At 46.4% G+C, this 17,337-nt stretch overlaps 1 protein-coding gene across 1 annotated transcript; it reads left to right on the forward strand.

Moving 5' to 3' along the window:
* The first annotated feature begins 6,400 nt into the window (after positions 1-6,400).
* LOC120839841 lies at positions 6,401-8,338 on the forward strand. The gene has a single exon (XM_040210208.2). The coding sequence runs from the start codon at positions 6,401-6,403 to the stop codon at positions 8,336-8,338; it is 1,938 nt and encodes a 645-aa protein (XP_040066142.2).
* The last annotated feature ends 8,999 nt before the right edge of the window (positions 8,339-17,337 follow it).

Below are 17,337 nucleotides of genomic sequence, written 5' to 3' on the forward strand. Positions count from 1 at the left end.
AGCCAACTAGGAAAATGATTGATGTTTGGCTTTGCTTCACTCGTGTAATGTGATGACAGTCATAGACACAATCTGCAACAATGAGCTGATGAGTTAAGGGCCCCATGATTCAAATCATTCTGATATTTGGCTTTATACTCTTCATCTGCGAGAACCGCTGCGAACAGAGCATACATAAGCCTTAAAAAAAAGCATGTTATCACCACAAGTTTTCAAAAAGTTTCTGGCGGGGATTGGTGGCTCAGTGGGCTAGCGCACACCAGCTCAAAGCACGTGGTGTGAAAGCTCGTGCTGCAGGATCCTGGGTTCAATCGCCACCCTTGCCCGTTCTGATTTGGATAAGCATCGTACCGGTGTGCAGTCGTGTATTACTGCGTGATGCACATTAAAGACGCCAGGCTAGCGGTTGTATTGCGCCGGCTAAATTTCTCATCTACAGCTGGGAGACTCGTTGCCTGTTGAGGCAGACCAGGCTCTAGGCTGTATAGACATACATACACCCCAATGTTTTTGAAAAAGTCTGTGTACAAAAACCATTTGTATATTTTGCAGACCTTTCTTTATTTACATTTATTTATTTATGCACCCTCAGGGCCCTCTCTGGCATTATTCCTAATGATATCCAGAGAGATAGCCCCCCCCCCCCCCCCCCTTATGGACAAGAACATATTAGAGGAAAACAAGGGGTGGGCTAACCTTTCATGTGCAAAATTAAGATAAACTTCAGCCGTGAGGAAAATAGAAAATTATGCCGAAAATGGGAATGGGCTACCTTTTGGGGATGGGTCATCTCGGGATATTACAGTAGGGGGGAATGGTCAAATACATTTTATTTGACCGCCTCTAGCTGCATGTATTTAAGACTTATATGCTAATGAGAGCACTAGATGACTGAAAGTTAAAGAAAATAAATGCCTCAGCAAATCTCTTTGGGAGTCACAACTGGTCTTCAGGTTTGTTTTCCTCATCCTTGCATAAATGGTCTTATACCAAAATCTGTCTCTGATTAAAAGGACCATTACATGATTTTCCACCAAATCTGAGTCTGCTTTCCTCAAAGGGGCTCTGAGAGATCATGTGGTCATGACGTCCAATTCTTTCAGGACTAGGATATGTTAGAGCATTAGTAGCAGAACTTCAACTTTGACACCACCTTTGATGGTGCAGGTCACTGATGGAGTACTATAGTTCCACCATCAACCACGTCATTCACACTGATTAAATTTCATAGGTAATTTAGTTCTGCATCCTACATGTGGAGATATATGATGATGAATAGTCAGCATGTGAAAAATAAATGTGCCATAAAAGTACAGCAAAACATATTAATGGTATTCCCAAGCTTTCAATTCACTACAATGTCAGTTTAATTCAAATTTAAACTTTATTGACTGTGTCCACAAATATTTGGGGGCCTACTTATTAATGTTGACTAAAAAATTTGAAAAATAAACCTGTGATTCAGCCCAGCTACACCTAATCACTATGATTTGTCCATTGTTTTCCCCATACCCAAGTTCAATATACCCTTCCCGAAATCTCAATTAAAAAAATAATAAAACATGATAGCGACAAATGATGCATGCAACTTGTCAGAATGTTGCAGTCTCATAAACTAAACGCAATTTTATTGTACAAATTTTACAGCCACGTTTATGCTGTCAATCAGCATTCACTCATTTTTATTTCATTTTTTTAAGGCACGACGCATGGTCGTCTACCATTCTACCCTGGAAGAGTGTTTACCCCTCAACATAAGACTGCGCTGCGGCGAAGCCACATACATGAAATCATGAATATCACTCCGTGGGCACAACTTCTCTGAGTGCACCAGTGCGCGGTGAGAAGCGCACTCAACGGAACTATTTAAACCGCTCGAACATACGACAAATAATGATAAATAACCCGAGACTTCAGAGTACTGGTCATGATCGGTGAGAGGATATCAAATCGCACGTTATTCAGAGCGATGCACAAAATTGTTGAAACTGTGTGCGAGCTTACCGTAGCAATCTGGCAGTGTAGCAATGACTGAGTTATTAGTTTTGGTTGTGATGAAACGAAAAGAGCTATTGGCACAGCGTTGGTGCAAATTACCCGCGTTTTGGTAAAATGTAGCAAGATATAGCAGAGTAAGCACTTAGGCACAGTTTGGCGCAAATGGTGCAGCAATCACATCACTGGAGATACTTACAGTGTGTATCTAAAAAGGTCATGGCAGAGCCATTCTATGATCCGATTCCTGAGCTTTGTTGGCACACCCGATTTTTTGTCGAGTAAGCTCAGTCCAATGGCAATATCCGCTGGTACTTGTGGAAGCACATACTTCGCCGGATCGAGCTTCTCCAGTTGCACTTGTGCAGAGAACATGGGTGACAACTTAGGGCTGCAGATTTAAGGTTCAAGTTAGGCAACAAATATAATTCCTGTTTAATCTATCATGTATTGACACATAGCTTGTGCAACTCTCACAGTAAATGAAACAGCCTTACTCGTCCCCTCTGTTAGCGTCAGTGCATGGCAGACCTGGTGGGTGTGCTTCATTTGAGTTGGTTTCTAGCTGGATAGCTCTAATTTTTGATCCCACAGAAAGAACAGTTTCTTCATCCCAGTCAAGGTACGAATCAAGCTGGGCATCATAGACCTGAAAACATTGCAAAGGACAATCATATATGATTATTGTATATGTGATCAACAAACAGTTTTGATGTTCGTAAGAAAAAATTTGTTTGCATGTATCTTTCTATCTTCTCTAAGCGACACTTAAAAAAAAAAAAAAAGAACACTACTTAAATTAAAGCACTACTTGTGGACACCTATAAGCATCCACATGTGATGTGTCTCGTAAGTGCTGCAGTGGACCTTCCACTCCATGTCTTATTATTTGAAACACAGAAGCATTTTTCTCATTCCCTTGCAAGTACATTATGGCAAGATTTATGCTTCCCATTCTCTCTCACTGTTGTGCAGCCACTCATTACTGCTACATTACACAGCAGACAGTTTGATTCCCATATACATATGATTTAACTAGATTAGACTCCACACTAGAATGGGCCGCAAAAATCAGCGACTTGACATATAAGTAAGTCACCATCCTAAAATATGTCCTTTACTGGTCACATTTAAAAAGCAAAAAAGAAAAAAAAAGCTGACAGCACTCTCTGCCTAAACCCAAAGTAGTGCAAATGCGACAGCAATTGATATTAATTCTATTAGATTGTATGAATGGGTGATGAGTTCGGAGTTTTCTGGCGCAGCAGCAACATAGGCCATAGTGCGCCGTATGCATGGGTGAGGGGTAACCGGTATATATGCACCGCTGTTACAACAAGTGGTGCAACAGATGGCAACATGTGGTTGCACAACAGCTGGTTGTCCAACAGGTGGTGATGCACCACATGGTTAGGTGGTTGTCCAAGCAGTGGTTATGCAAGGTGGTTTTATGGCAGGTGGTTGTTCAATAGGTCATTATGCAACCCAACACAGGTGGTTGTTCAATAGGTCATTGTGCAACCCAAAATGTGGATGTGCAGCAGGTAATTGCACAACAGTTTTTTTTTTTTTTTTGAAGTTGCATGGCCACAGACAGACGGTCGTAAAAAAAAGTGTAAAGCTATATATACGCACTCTGTCGTGCATCTCGGCCGGAAAGGACTATACGCACTACGCAAAACTCGTATAAAGAGAATGGTTACGAGTTTGCTAAGCGGTGGCATAGCATAGTGGCAAGTGGACGCAGGTTTGATCTGCGGTGTAAGCCTACATTTTTTTTTTTTCTCAAATATTTTGTTTTGTCGAGACATTTGGCGATATTTACGACATTTCTTTTTCGCGATCAACACTGAAAAAAAAAAAAAAAAAAAGAATGTTGACGAAAATTTGCAGAACTAAATGGTGAAAGACGAAAATAATCCCTGGAGAAGGGGAACAAGAGGGACAAAGGACAAACACAAATCTCCAAACACAGCTAGGTGACTGGTGAGCGACCGAAAAAAATCCGCCTAATCCGGGTGTCGAACCCGGGACCTCTCCATTACAGGCGCAGCGCTCTTTGTCCCTCCTGAACCCGGACCTCTCCATTACTGGTGGAGTGCACCTTGTCCCTCTTGTTCCCCTTTTCCAGGGAATATTTTAGTCATTTTTGTCCAGCTCGCTTGCACCTTTGCATTTAATTGCATTATAATTATAACCTTAAATCGGAAGCTTCGCCGTCGTTGGTGATAAACTGGTGGCAGCTGATAAAACCGGTTTGCTCTACTGACGTCTAACCCCTGGTTAGCTCAGTTGGTAGAGCGCTCCACCTGTCATGGAGAGGTCCTGGGTTGGACACCAGGCGGATTTTTTTTTCGGTCATTATGGGGCTAACCCCCCATTATGGGGCCAACCCCCATTATGGGGGTTAGCCCCATAATGTTACCGCATGGTACGGAAAGTCCGATTATTTTTTCTTTTCGCACTAGGAGTCGAGTTTTGAAATTTTAAAGCTAGCAAGATGCGCCAGTAAAAAACACATTTGAGGAAAGTTGCATTTCATACGTGACGTCGCTGATTTTTTTTCGGCTCATTTTAGATACTATGTGGTTCACATAAATGCGCAAAGCATGATAACAATGTTATGCGTACGCAAAAATATTATCATACATTACTGTTATACGCACCTGAATCAGAACATTCTCCAGGCCCGAAATGATCTCCGGGAACTTGATGAGGAAAGCATGTCTCACATCAGTTTCGCTTGCGTTTGGAGGCAATCTTAGAGGGCGACAAAACTTTTCGTAGCAGCCTACACACCGTAACATTCTGTTTCCTAAAAGCGAGGGACCAATCTTACGTTTTATGAAAATAATTGTGACTCAATATTAAGCCGCAGGGGGATCTAAAAAAAGTTGAGCGGTTTAACTGCGCGCGGAACTTGCGTCTCACGTCTTCAAGCGCACGACGAAAATGGCGCGCGGTCGCAAAAATCGTGTGTGCGAACAAGCGTAATACGGTAATACAAGCACACGCACACACACATATATATATATACATTTCAATTTCGTTCCTATTTTTTAAGTTATTACTGTTTCGTGATATAATATTAGTGTCACAGGCTTCCCTGTCTCGAAAAACTGAAATGACAGAGCCATTAAAAAACTTAATTGCGCCGATCATTAGCATAAAAACATTTATTTCCAATTAACACGTTATCTGAGTTAAAATGCATTTCATTTATATAGCAACTTGACGTAACAGCGAATTCTCCCGAAGCCCGATTTCTACCTGTGCCTATCTGCGCTGGGAGTCAGTTCTTGTTCTGTTTGCGGCTTCGCTGGCGCGCCTCAAACTGTGGTACATAATCTGAACGGTGTGGAGCATGCCGATCATACATAGTGTTTTCTTCTGCAATGAGTATTCGAAAAACCATATGTATTCACTTTAGAGTGGAGATGGTAATGCGAAACTACACCCTGTCTGATTAAAACCGTGCAGAGGACGCAAAGACATCGTCGGGCGAAGGAAAAAGGGCAAGCGCTAGGAAGCTTGGAGCGGAGAAGAGAAACCACTTCTCCCTGCCTTTACCCTTTTTTTCTTCCCCGCCTCCCTAGTGCTTTCCGCTTTCTCCCTCCCCCGGCGCTGCATTTCCGTCCACGGCACGGTCGCGCGTCGCGCGCGATACGCCCCTTTGCTACAACCGAAACCGAGTCTCCGCCAAGGGCAGTGTGACAAAAAAAGGAACATTCTCCACAAAGTTTCTCGTGCAATACGTTCTGTCTGGAAAGAAGAGATTTTGCCTCGGACTTCAGCAGCCCAATGGAGAAGATGCAAGGTCAGTGACAAGTGCGTGAAACGGCATGATGCCTTGACTGTTGCATCATCAGTATTTTCACCAGTGGGAAAACAAGAGGCGAGCGCAATGCCTCGGGATCTTGTAGGCTGCCCAAGATGTGTATACACGGCGACGTCCATCAAACGCGTTGTGAACCACATGGTTAAGCACAGCTGCGAGACCAATTTTCGAGTGGTTTGTGGGATCGGCGGCTGTGCCGCATCTTTTAGACTTTATAATTCGTACAGAACACATGTCTATCGCAAACACAATGCTGCCATGGCAACGGTTTCAACTGAAGCCAGACTCCAAAAGGCAGCCAATGAACCTGACAAAGAAACTGAACATGAGAGCTTAGACTCGCCAAGTACATCATCACAAGAGCCATCCTCTGGAGCACCAAGGGAAGACAGGAGAAGCGCTCTTCGAAGGCGGCTGTTGTTATTCCACCTTAGGATTACCGAGGAGCTGAAGCTAGCACACAGCACTGCTGATGAAATCCTCAGTGTTTTAAGAAATGTGGTGTCTGAAGTCCTTGAAAGTATCACGGAACAAACTCAAGATATCCTTGAGAAGGAGAATGTTGCTATGTCAGTGAGAGAGAAGTTGGCCTCACTCCAACATGCTGAACATGTTGTTGAGGACATATTTTCAGGGATACAGACCACCTACCTCAGGAAGAAATACGTGATGGAGAACCTCTCCTACACAGACGTTCTGGTGATGCCACTTCAGACGGGCAAGCAAGCACTGCAAGAGTCGGTGTGCTATGTACCTCTATCGCCACTACTGGGAAATCTCCTGTCATCCACTGAGATCCTTGAAAGTGTCATGCAGCCCATACATCAGTCCAAAGTCCTTCAAGATATTACTGATGGAGACTTCCTCAGCCAACAGCTGTTGCGCCAAGAGGACAGTGAGACACCGACCATCTTCCTCCTCCTTTATTCAGATGAGCTTGAGCTGAGCAATCCTCTGGGTGCGGCAGCAGGGTCTCACAAGATCCTTGTTGTCTACTTCTCGCTGATCAACATCCATCCAAGGCACCGGTCAAAGTTGAGTGCCGTGCACCTCCTGCTGCTTGTCAGGTACCCGATGGTCAAAAAGTATGGCTTGGATCGAGTTCTTGCTCCCCTTATCCAGGACTTGAATTATGTCCATGAGCATGGCATGCATGCACAAGGGAAGCACTTCAATGTGGTGACAGTAGCATTCACTGGAGACAACCTTTCTATGCACAAGATGGCTGGCCTCCAGTGCTGCTTTAGTAGCGGCCGCATATGTCGTTTCTGCCTTGGTCGCTACGGGTATTTGGACAAGCTTTTCTCCGAGGCAGATTGCACGATGAGAACACGCGCAGGACATGAAAGCCACCTGAAAGCATTCGCTTTGAATCCAGCCCAAAATGGCCCATTGTATGGCATCTCTGCCATTCCTCCACTCCAAAGCATCGCAGAGTTTGACATTACATCACAACTCCCCCTGGACGCAATGCATGATATCTTGGAAGGGGGAATGGGCGTCGTCATGCAGCGTGTCCTGCATGGTCTAGTAGAAGATGGCACGCTTCAAAAGTCCGACATGGACAAGGTGAATAGCTTCAATTATGGATTTCACGACAAAAAGGCTGCCCCTGTTGCACCCAAAGAGAAGTTTCTGCAAGGAAAAGCCAACCTGCGTGGCACAGCAAGCCAAAAGTGGTGCTTATTCAGGCTCCTCCCGCAGATCTTTGGAGATTCTGTGCCTCCCGATAACCCACATTGGTTAGTCTATGTGGCCTACAGACATTGCATCGACATTATCCTAGCAGAGAGGATTCCAAGAGACTGCATTTCCTATCTCCAGATCAAGATCCAAGAGTTTCTGGAAGCATTCACATTGCTGTACCCATCTGCACCAGTGACAGCAAAGTTGCACTACTTGCTCCATTACCCAGGCTTCATACAGAGGTTTGGCCCACCACGTAGGTACTGGGGAATGCGCTTCGAGGCTAAACATGCCTACTTCAAGACTATTGCTTCAAATGTGCGAAACTTTCGCAACATCTGCCGAACACTAAGCACACGCCATCAGCTGTTGCAAGCCTACGAGCTCTCGGGAAAGCTTTTCGAAAGCTGCATTGAAACGACTGGTTCTGTTGTGGTGAAGTTAACCAGCCTTTCACAAGAAGAGCAAGCCGCTGTCTGCGTCATCACGCCAGAAGCTACCCTTTGCTCTGTGAAGACTGCCAGTGCAAACAGTCGTATGTACCAACTGGGAGATGTGATCATCTTCGATGTGCAGAACGACACACCAATCTTCCTCCAAGTCGAAAAGCTGCTGGTGGTTTGCGGATTATTGATCCTCCTTTGCCGACGTCTGAAAACTGTGTGCTACAGCAATCACAGGTGCTCGTACATTGTGGAAAAATGCAACGACATTGTGGCAGTGACACCAGGCAACGAGTTTGACTTGTGCTCACTTGACCTGTACAACTCTGGCACACTCTACGAAGTTGTGCCTCACTTCGCAATTTTGCAAGCTTAATTAACACCACGACACAAGGGGATACATTCCGGCCCAACACAAGAAAATTGAACATACAAACAAACTAGAGCAAACTGAAGCTGAATTATGATTTACATTTCTTTTTTCGAATGCATCTGTTTTTTAGTGAATTTGGAAAGTTTTTTTTATTAGTGCTATCGTTGCATCACGGTTAACCGTGTCATCTTGAACATTTTTTGTGTGTGTGGTCATTTTGCTTTTATTATATTTCTTGTGCTTTTTTTGTCCATTCTTCATGTTTAAGACTTTTTTGTATTTGAATTTGCCCTAGCATGCTTGAGTCAGTTTTTAATTTTGTTGGTGCACCAATTCTTGCCTTTGTCATCTTTTTCAAACTTGCTAGAGAAAACCTACTCCTGCAATTTTCGTAAAGTGTTAAAAATGCTTTTACAATCTTGGTGCATGTTCGTGTTCTACTTTGAACTGTAGGGGAGTAGGAACTCTGCCAGGCAGCAATGCCATTTGTTTCTGCCTCCCTGCCTGGCAATGCCAACGAAAAATCAAACGGAATAAAGAAAGGACATCCTGCTCTGAAAGGGGGTTCCCCAAAAATATCCTGAGATTTGCCTTATTTTGAAATATGATATGGAAATTAAATCTTGTAAAAATGTGTGTGAAGAAGGTATGAAGGAGACAAATCTGACTGTGCCAGTTTTAAGAATATCAATAAATATATATTGAAAAACCTTGAGAATAGGAACAGAGAGGACAAGGACAACACCATCTCAAAACCAGCACAGAGATGATTTAACTTCAGCACAATATTCCTTATTTCCTTTGCATAGCACGAAACACATGAAACAAATCTCCACGTCAGCTGCACACTCTATATCGTGAAAGTCTCGAGCACTCAAACATGGGCTTAAAAACAGTCTGAAAGGTGCAGGTTACGTGGCGATTCGTTTCATGTGTTTCATGCTGTGCAAAGAAAACAAAAAAGAATGTCCTGAAATTAAATTTCTGTGCTGGTTTTGAGACTGTGTTGTCCTTGACCTCTCTATTCCTAGTCTCGAGGTTTCTCAATACAGACGTGCATCAGCTCGCTTGCGTTTTTACTCTAATTTTATTAATACTGTCAGATAAGTGCCCACAATTAACATTTCCAAAACTTGGTAATTCTGATCTTATGTTAAGCACCTACCCCCTCCAAAGCGCTGCAAATATTCACCACATTGTGGCAGCTGCGAGAACACCAGCAGGGATGACGGAAATATCGACTTCCTTGCAATGGAAAGGGAAAGACTTCTTGGGCAGGGGAAGCCAGTAACTGTATTATCTAGGTCACTTGGGCACAGAAGGTGAGCTCAGCAACTGTTGGCGAGTTTGTTCACAACCACTTTCACAGTAGAGAGCACTGCCATAGCGATATTGGTGATGTGCGGAGCCGAACCACCAAGACGATAATTAGATATCAGTTAATACTGGAACGCATGGTGTCATTGGCGACGGTTTGCGTCTGGGGTCATGACCACTTTCACAACAGGCAGTACTGCCATAGCATTGTCAGTTATGCGCATAAAAAAGGAACACAAGTCGATCGTCGGTCGACACACTTGGTAAGAACATAGTACGGTAGACCCACAAACTAGTAAAAGGCAGGAGAGTCGCTGCAACGGTGAATGTCACGGACGCCATTATCAGGGGCTCACCGTCGTGATGCTCAAATAGGCTCAGCAGACTCGGGCGACTCTTGCGCATCCACCATGCCCGGTGTACGTAGCACCATTTTGGAACTTAGCAGTTTATGACGGCTTTGTTTACTTATTCGACAAACTGAAAGGTAGAAACCAGCATCCTGCTCTGCGTTCTTCGGAGAACATACTATGGACGGCCTGTGGTTGGTATACATAGCTAACTCTCAACGATACTATGCGTTCACAATTTCAGTTAACTTATCGTACTGCGTGGACATGCATGGGTGCACAAATACTGCTTATCAAAGTGCACGTGCAGCGTGTCTGAAAGAAACTAATAAAGAAGTCAGAAAGCCTAGAGCAGCTCATGAAAATTAGATGCAATCAATTTCGTCCACTCAGCCTCAGAAGGAAGACATCTCGTTTCTCCCTGCTTCTCGGATATATATGGAGACACGTCGGTGAAATGGAGGAAAGACGCTGTTGCTATCTTTTTCCTCCCTTTTTTTCTTACAGTGGCTTGCAGTCACAACCTGTGACATGAAGAGCTCGACACTGTCCGCAGTAGACATAGCTGGAACGAGGCCCTCGGTGTCTCTAAACAACATGTTGGCAGTGGTGAAGTACTTGCCAGGAACGTGCTGCACGATAAACTGGTGGTGCAACAGCTAGATGCAGAGCCACTGGACGCGATGAGGCATGAGGTCTAGATCGGCAGAGCCCAGGTTGGTTTCAACAACAAAGCTCGAATCGTGCAGGAACTCCTCGAACCTCTGGACAGCCCACGAGACACCCAGTGCTTTCTTCAGAGTTTGGCTGTAGCGCTGTTCGGCACTAGCCATTGTCCGCGACGCAAAAGGAACTGCTCCTCCAGTGGCATACCAACTTGTTTTTAAGTGGGGGGGCAAACCAGACCCCCCCCCCCCCCCGGGGGGGGGGGGGGGCGGTGCCCTTGGTATCCCTTGGGCGCCGCCGGCCAGTGTGCACTGCCCAGTGGCGGCTGTTTCGGAGGGGGGCAAAACACATGCCTCGCCCACCCTCCCCCCACTCTGAGAACTGGGGGGGGGGGGGCAAGCATTCCCCCTTGCCCCCCGGTTGGTACGCCCATGTGCTCCTCGCTCGCCAGATCGTTGCTCCTGCAGGAGGACCGCACTCAGGCCGTACGAGTTGATGCCTGCAGAAATAGTTGTGGGATACTGTGTGTTCTATCGAGCCACGCAGGAGCTGAATGCCACCGTCTTCTTCAGCAAGTCGAAGGCTGAAGCTTGACTAGTCCTCCCAGGTCCAGACCGTGTCCTCGTTCAGAACGAGCCTGATTGGCGCAGTGGCGGCGGAGAGGCTCAGCAAGAAATGTCCGATGTGGTTCAGCATTTCCAGGAGACGCTGCACGCCTTGCATGTCTGTCGGAAATCGCATACCCGTGATGGCGGGGGACCTTATCGAGGTCCGGTGCTATGCCGTTGGTGCTCAACACCACACCAAGGAACTTAAGGGACGACACCCCGAGGCGGCACTTGGAGGCATTCAGCATAACGCCCGCTTGCTGCAGCCTCTGGAGGGCAACTTGGAGTCTGCTGTCGGGTTTAGATCAGTCTCTGCCAAACACCAGAATGTCGTCTACCATGTTGATGCATCCTTTAATTCCTTTGAGAATCAGTGACATCAAGCTCTGGAGCACCCCTGGGGCGGACATAATTCCGAAGGGCAGGCAGCGATAAGAGAATCGCTCGAAGGGTGTATTTAACATCATGTACACCTGGCAGCTTTCGGAAAGGCGTACCTGGTGAAACCCAGACATTGCACCCCTTTTCGAGACGACGGTAATGATTCCGGGCAACCCAAACGCCTGATCGACGGTCGGCATCATGTTCTGTTCTCAGAGGATGACATGGTTCAGCTTGGTTAAGTCAACACGCAGTCGATAGCCTCCCGCTACCTTGGGAGCCCTGACAAGGCTGGCGCAACATGCAACATGCTGTAAGAGTCTCGACCCCCGACCACTAACACGCCACTGTTTGATGACAAGCACACGTCTCCTTTCCGCAATATTTTAATGCTGTTCAGCCTTCTTTTTTGGAAGCACCCAAAGTGTGGCTAGCACGGCATTGCATGCAGACGACAGCGATATTGGCCATAGTATGATCGAAGTTACGGTCTAGATCAGCGTCACAACGTGACTATCCGCAGGTCGATTGATTGTACCACAGTCGCACGAACGGTTCCCTAAAACATTAAAATCTGAAATAGAATAGCAACTAGGGAGCACATGTCATCTTGCTGTGAAACACAGGAAGACCTGAGTGACCAGCCGCGTCTTCGTTTACAACCAATTCCAGGATAGACAGCACTGTTTTAGCGATACTGGTGATGCACAGAGACACGAACCAAGATTATCCTCAGATGATCGTCGGTTGACCCTTTGACAAATGGCAACATTGGCGACCATTCGCATAGTCATTCATGACCACTTTCACAACAGACAGCAGTGCCTGGGCATGTTGGTTATGCGCAGAAAAACAAAACAAGGTGATCACCAGTTGACGCACTCGGGAAGAATATAGTACATAAGGCGCACAGACAAATAATCAACATGAGAGTTGCAGCTATGCAGATTTTGCAGTCTCATTAGTCATGGGCAGGCAGCGGCTCTCGAATCTTGGATGTACTCGTATCATCAGGCCTACAACTGCCCGAACCACTCGCATGCTACAGCAGGCACGCTAACGACTGACCACTCTGAACAAGAACCGCCTTCGATCTGTCGTGACGGTTATGACATTGCGAGATGTGCTAAAGACAGAAACGAGTGCGATGACACCTGATATCGGAAGCATAACCGCAGCCAAAATGTACAACACATTGCACTAGGTGCGGCCTGCAGTTTTTAATAAACATAATTTTGGCCCATATAATTTTTTAGTTGTGCACCCCTGGTTTAGCACTTCTCAGTAGATAATAGGGCTGGTAGGAGTCGCACCCTCACTCCCAACGCACATTTTGACGAGTTCCCAGAGAGCTGCCAGGTGACGCAGTGCGTATCGAAAACCACATACATTCCGCCGTTCGCATTTCATCATTCTCCTAATAGCGCCTTGTACTTGGACATACAAAGGGAACAAAATAACATTGAGGGCAAAACATGTAAAGCAACAAAGGACAATAATAAGGGGTTTCTCTTAACTCCTCTGAAGCCTACAAAACAAAACTGGTCTTCGACGAGTTGGGATCTGCAAATTGGCTTGCGACGAAGTCGCCTACTTTACAAGTTGTCTAACGAGGAATTGGACTTTGACCAACTGGCTTCAACAAGTTGGCCAAATAACAGGACACACAGGCGTGAGCGCCCGCAGAAATATTCCTGGAGGGAGGAGAGGGGCCGGAGGAGGAAAGAAAACCCTTTTGTTTTGTTGCGTCTTTACCACAAGTAGAATACTGCAACTTTCTCCCACACCTCCGGGCGCCCTGCACACGTGGGACGTCGGCGACCGTTCGCGTCTTCGTACACAACAGCAGCACGGCCATCTGCAGCTCCGGAAACACAGATTTAAGGTGATGGTCGGGTGGTAAACGGAAACGGGTGACAACACCGAACGCCGCACAGAAGACGCACAGATAAACCACACATCACAGTCGCCGCACAGCGGTCGCGAGAACAAGGGACCTCAAAGAGCCACAACTCGCTTGCAGTCTTTGCACCGTTGGTTGCAGCGGTCACAGCCAGAGCAGGGCCCGGCAGTCGAGGCGGCCGAGGCAGCCGAGGCACGATTGGTCGAGGTCCGAACAGTCCGAAGCCCGTCGCTACCGCAGCTGATCGCAGGCGCAATCCAAGCCCAGTGTACGTAGAAGGTGTCGGCATCGTTACAAAGCTTAGCTGATTATGACGGATGTGTTTACGCTTTTTTCTTTATGAATGTCGAACGACTGAAGGACCAACCTCGTCGTCTTAGCCCCTGCGTCAACGGCTTAGATCCAACCAAATCCTGTTTATCAAACAGGGTGCTGATGAAGCTAGTATCGGTGGATAATAAGGACTTTAATTTTCCTTCCATCGGTCTGGGTTTTGTTTAATTTTGTCGTGGTAAATAAAAAAAAGGAAAAACAAAAAAAGAAAACCTAGCAAAGCAAGAAAAATAATAAAAAAAATAATAATAAAAAGCGTCACAATTTTTAGGGATCGAACCCTCGACCACTCGATCAGTAGCGCGATGTTCTACCCCTGCACCAACTGGACAGGGAGGAACGTGCGTAGTTCCTTCCGTCTTAGCTTCCGTTCCTCCCTTCTGAGGGGGGCGTGTCTAACGCAAGGAGGAACAGTCACTTTTGCTACCTTTCTCCTCCTTTTTTTCTTAGAGTGCGCGTCTGAAATCAACTCGCCGAGACGAACGGCAACCAACAAAGCAACCGACAAGCTCCGGCCCAGCAGGGGCCAGCCGCTGCATGGGCGCTGCCATCTTTCCTGTGACGTCACGTATTGGGTTTGGTCATGTGACGAGTGGTCAAATTTGCGTACAATGGCAGCCGCCTTGTGGGGATCACTTTCGAGTGCAGGCCGAAACCCCGGTTTATCGCTCTAAGCCCTCTACCTCGTTGGAAACGCCACACACGCCCGCTTTGGGAAACGCGCACCCTGACCCCTTCATTTTTCTATTTTGGCTTTCTCTTTTGCTTTCTTCATTTTTTGATACCCTTTTTTGTCTTCGTTGTGGGGTCAGGGTTTGTTTTTCCTTAAGGGGGACATTTGTGGTGTTTCGCAGGGGTCAGGCTATCGCATTCTATAAGGATTCGCCAATGAATCTTCATGCGATTTTCCTGTAGTGGTGTCTACACCTTAGGTGTTAGGGGCTTGGTAAGTGGTGTCACCACTCAACCGCAGGGAATACCTCCTTTAGTATGTGCTTGGTGAGTGCCGTCACCACAAACTCCGAGCCATGTGAGTTTTCCCACCCGCGCCTGGCTGTGTGTGGCTTAACCTGTGTCCGTGAAAAAAAGTGATTATTGTAGTTGACCTGAGCCCGGGCGAGGCAATGTTTTACTGCGGCCCCTGATTTCCATAGACGGGTGTTCTAGCTTGACACGACCAGGATGATTAAGTCAGTCGCATTGTTTCTCTTCTCCTACATTGAATTTTCTCTTTTTCTGCCCTTTTTTCCACTTACGCCTTTTTGGCGGCAATTGCCAGCCTTGGGTAATGACACATACTCTCGTCGAGATCCACACTAAGCTAGAGATTCTGGGTGGTGTTAATAACCTAAGGGGGGGGGGACTTACAGCAAATTCATTTTTCGAATGGTGCTTTACCTATTCACTCTTGAACGCCGCGGTGGGCGGCTCACAACAGGTCCCGAACGCTTTCTGCCTTTTTATGCCTGTCTCCTCTACCAAATGCAGTACAGTACTCCTCCCTACAAGGGAGGCGTAGCGTGTTGGAGTTTATTAATTTTTTTTTTTTAATCTGTTCATCTAAAGTTCACAAAATCCTTTTTTTATATGCCCAAGACGAAGAAAAGACACTGGCTAAGCTCTCGATTTTTCCAGTTTCTAAATGTATTGAAGCCATCATTGGCCAAGCTTTTAAGGCTAGAAAAAAACTTTCAGGTAGTCCACTTATAAAGGTTGATGAATATGTTCAAACCAAAGCGTTCCTAAAACAGACAAGTCTGGGCGAACACCAGATAAAAACTAGCTCAAATCGAACCCTGAATAGTGTCCGAGGTGTTATGTCCGAGTCTAATCTAACAGACTGCACTGAGGATGCAATCCTTGCTGGACTCCTGAAACAGGCAATGATGGCTGCCAAGCTGATCAACATCCGTAGTGACGGGCAGGAGCACCCAACCAAAAAGTTATTCTTCACCTTTGAGCTGCCCCAGGTAGTACACTTGCCTGGTTTAGCTGGGGCCAAAATTGGCATTTAGTTGCCATAGCTTGGCCACGACTGCCCAGCCATTTACGTCTGTATGCCAGCCTGGCGTTTCACAGTCCTTCCTTGCACCAGAAAGCCACGGAAATGCCAGAGAACGTCTTTCCTGGTTGACCAGTCAATTTCCTTGGTCATTGATGGCCAGTGTAAAAAGGCCGCTGCCATTATTTATGTACAGTCGGGGACAAAAGTCTCCAGGACGCGTGAGCTGAGACTGAAACGCATTACTCTGCCATTTGCCGGCGGATCGCCTGGTTTCGAGATCGCACAAAAGCGCATGCGCGTCCTACTGTGCCTGCAAACCATGTCTGTTTTCCCGTTCTTATGCGGCGCGGCGCCTGACTCGGAATCGGGCGCGTGGTAGCGCCTCGGAGATAGCGCTTTGTGACATGGCACTATAAAGAAAGAAGTCCCTGCAGCTCAAGTGAGCGATATACTCAGCTGGTCATAAACAAGGTGCGCTGACACGGCGAAATGCAGTGCAATGTCACAAGCGGTATCTCCAGTTTTGGAATGTGTAGCAGATGCAAGTCATTCGCGAGCGCTATCTCTGAGGCGGTACGAAGCGCCCGATTCCGAGTTAGGCGCTTCGCCACAGAAGAGCGGGGAAACAGACATGTTTACAGGCACAGTATGACGCGCAAGCGCTTTTGTGTGATCTTGAAACCAGGCGACCCGCCGGCAGATGGCAGAGCAAAGCGTTTTAGTCGCAGTTCGCGCGTCCTGGAGACTTCTGTCCCCGACTGTACCCTGGCTGTCTATTGATTTTTCTCGGTCAGAGATGGCCAAGGTGGCAATGCCTCTGCCAAGCCTTGACGTTCCATGGTGGTTCGTAGGAATTCCCTGGTCCACTCAATACAAGCAACAGCCAGTATTCGGGCATGTTGCCAGATCAAAGATAGGGTGAGCCAAAGAATGGGAGAAAATTGCCGCTCTGCAATGTTCCGTGGCTCAAGCTCGTATCTTATTGGACCCAGAATGCCCGCTGAAAGCCACTCTTACTCTATAGTTCGTTTACATTTTTTCACTTTCTTTTTTTAATTCGTATGAGCCTTCTTTTGATGCTTTGTGGCACGAGCCCTCGCAGTAGAAAGCGACGTTTCAGTGCAAAATGTCTGTTTTAGTTAGAGACGTAAAAAAGAAGACGTTTTCCCCATCGAAAAAGAAAAAAAAAAACTATTTGAAAACAGTTTGGATATAAACAGGCCAAACCCGAAATGAACTGGTTGTAGTGGAATTCAAACTGTCTAAACTGTAAAAAAGAACACGTTTTCCCCATTGAAAAAGAAAAAGAAACTATTTGAAAACAGTTTGGATATGAACAGGCCGAACCCGAAATGAACTGGTAGTAGTGGAAATCAAACTGTCTAAATTGGTCGAACTCGAACTTTATTCGCGACTCCAGCAAAACGGACGCCACCAAG

This window comes from Ixodes scapularis, unplaced genomic scaffold, assembly GCF_016920785.2.
Source record: "Ixodes scapularis isolate PalLabHiFi unplaced genomic scaffold, ASM1692078v2 ptg000101l_1___fragment_3__unscaffolded, whole genome shotgun sequence".
Taxonomy (NCBI): domain Eukaryota; kingdom Metazoa; phylum Arthropoda; class Arachnida; order Ixodida; family Ixodidae; genus Ixodes; species Ixodes scapularis.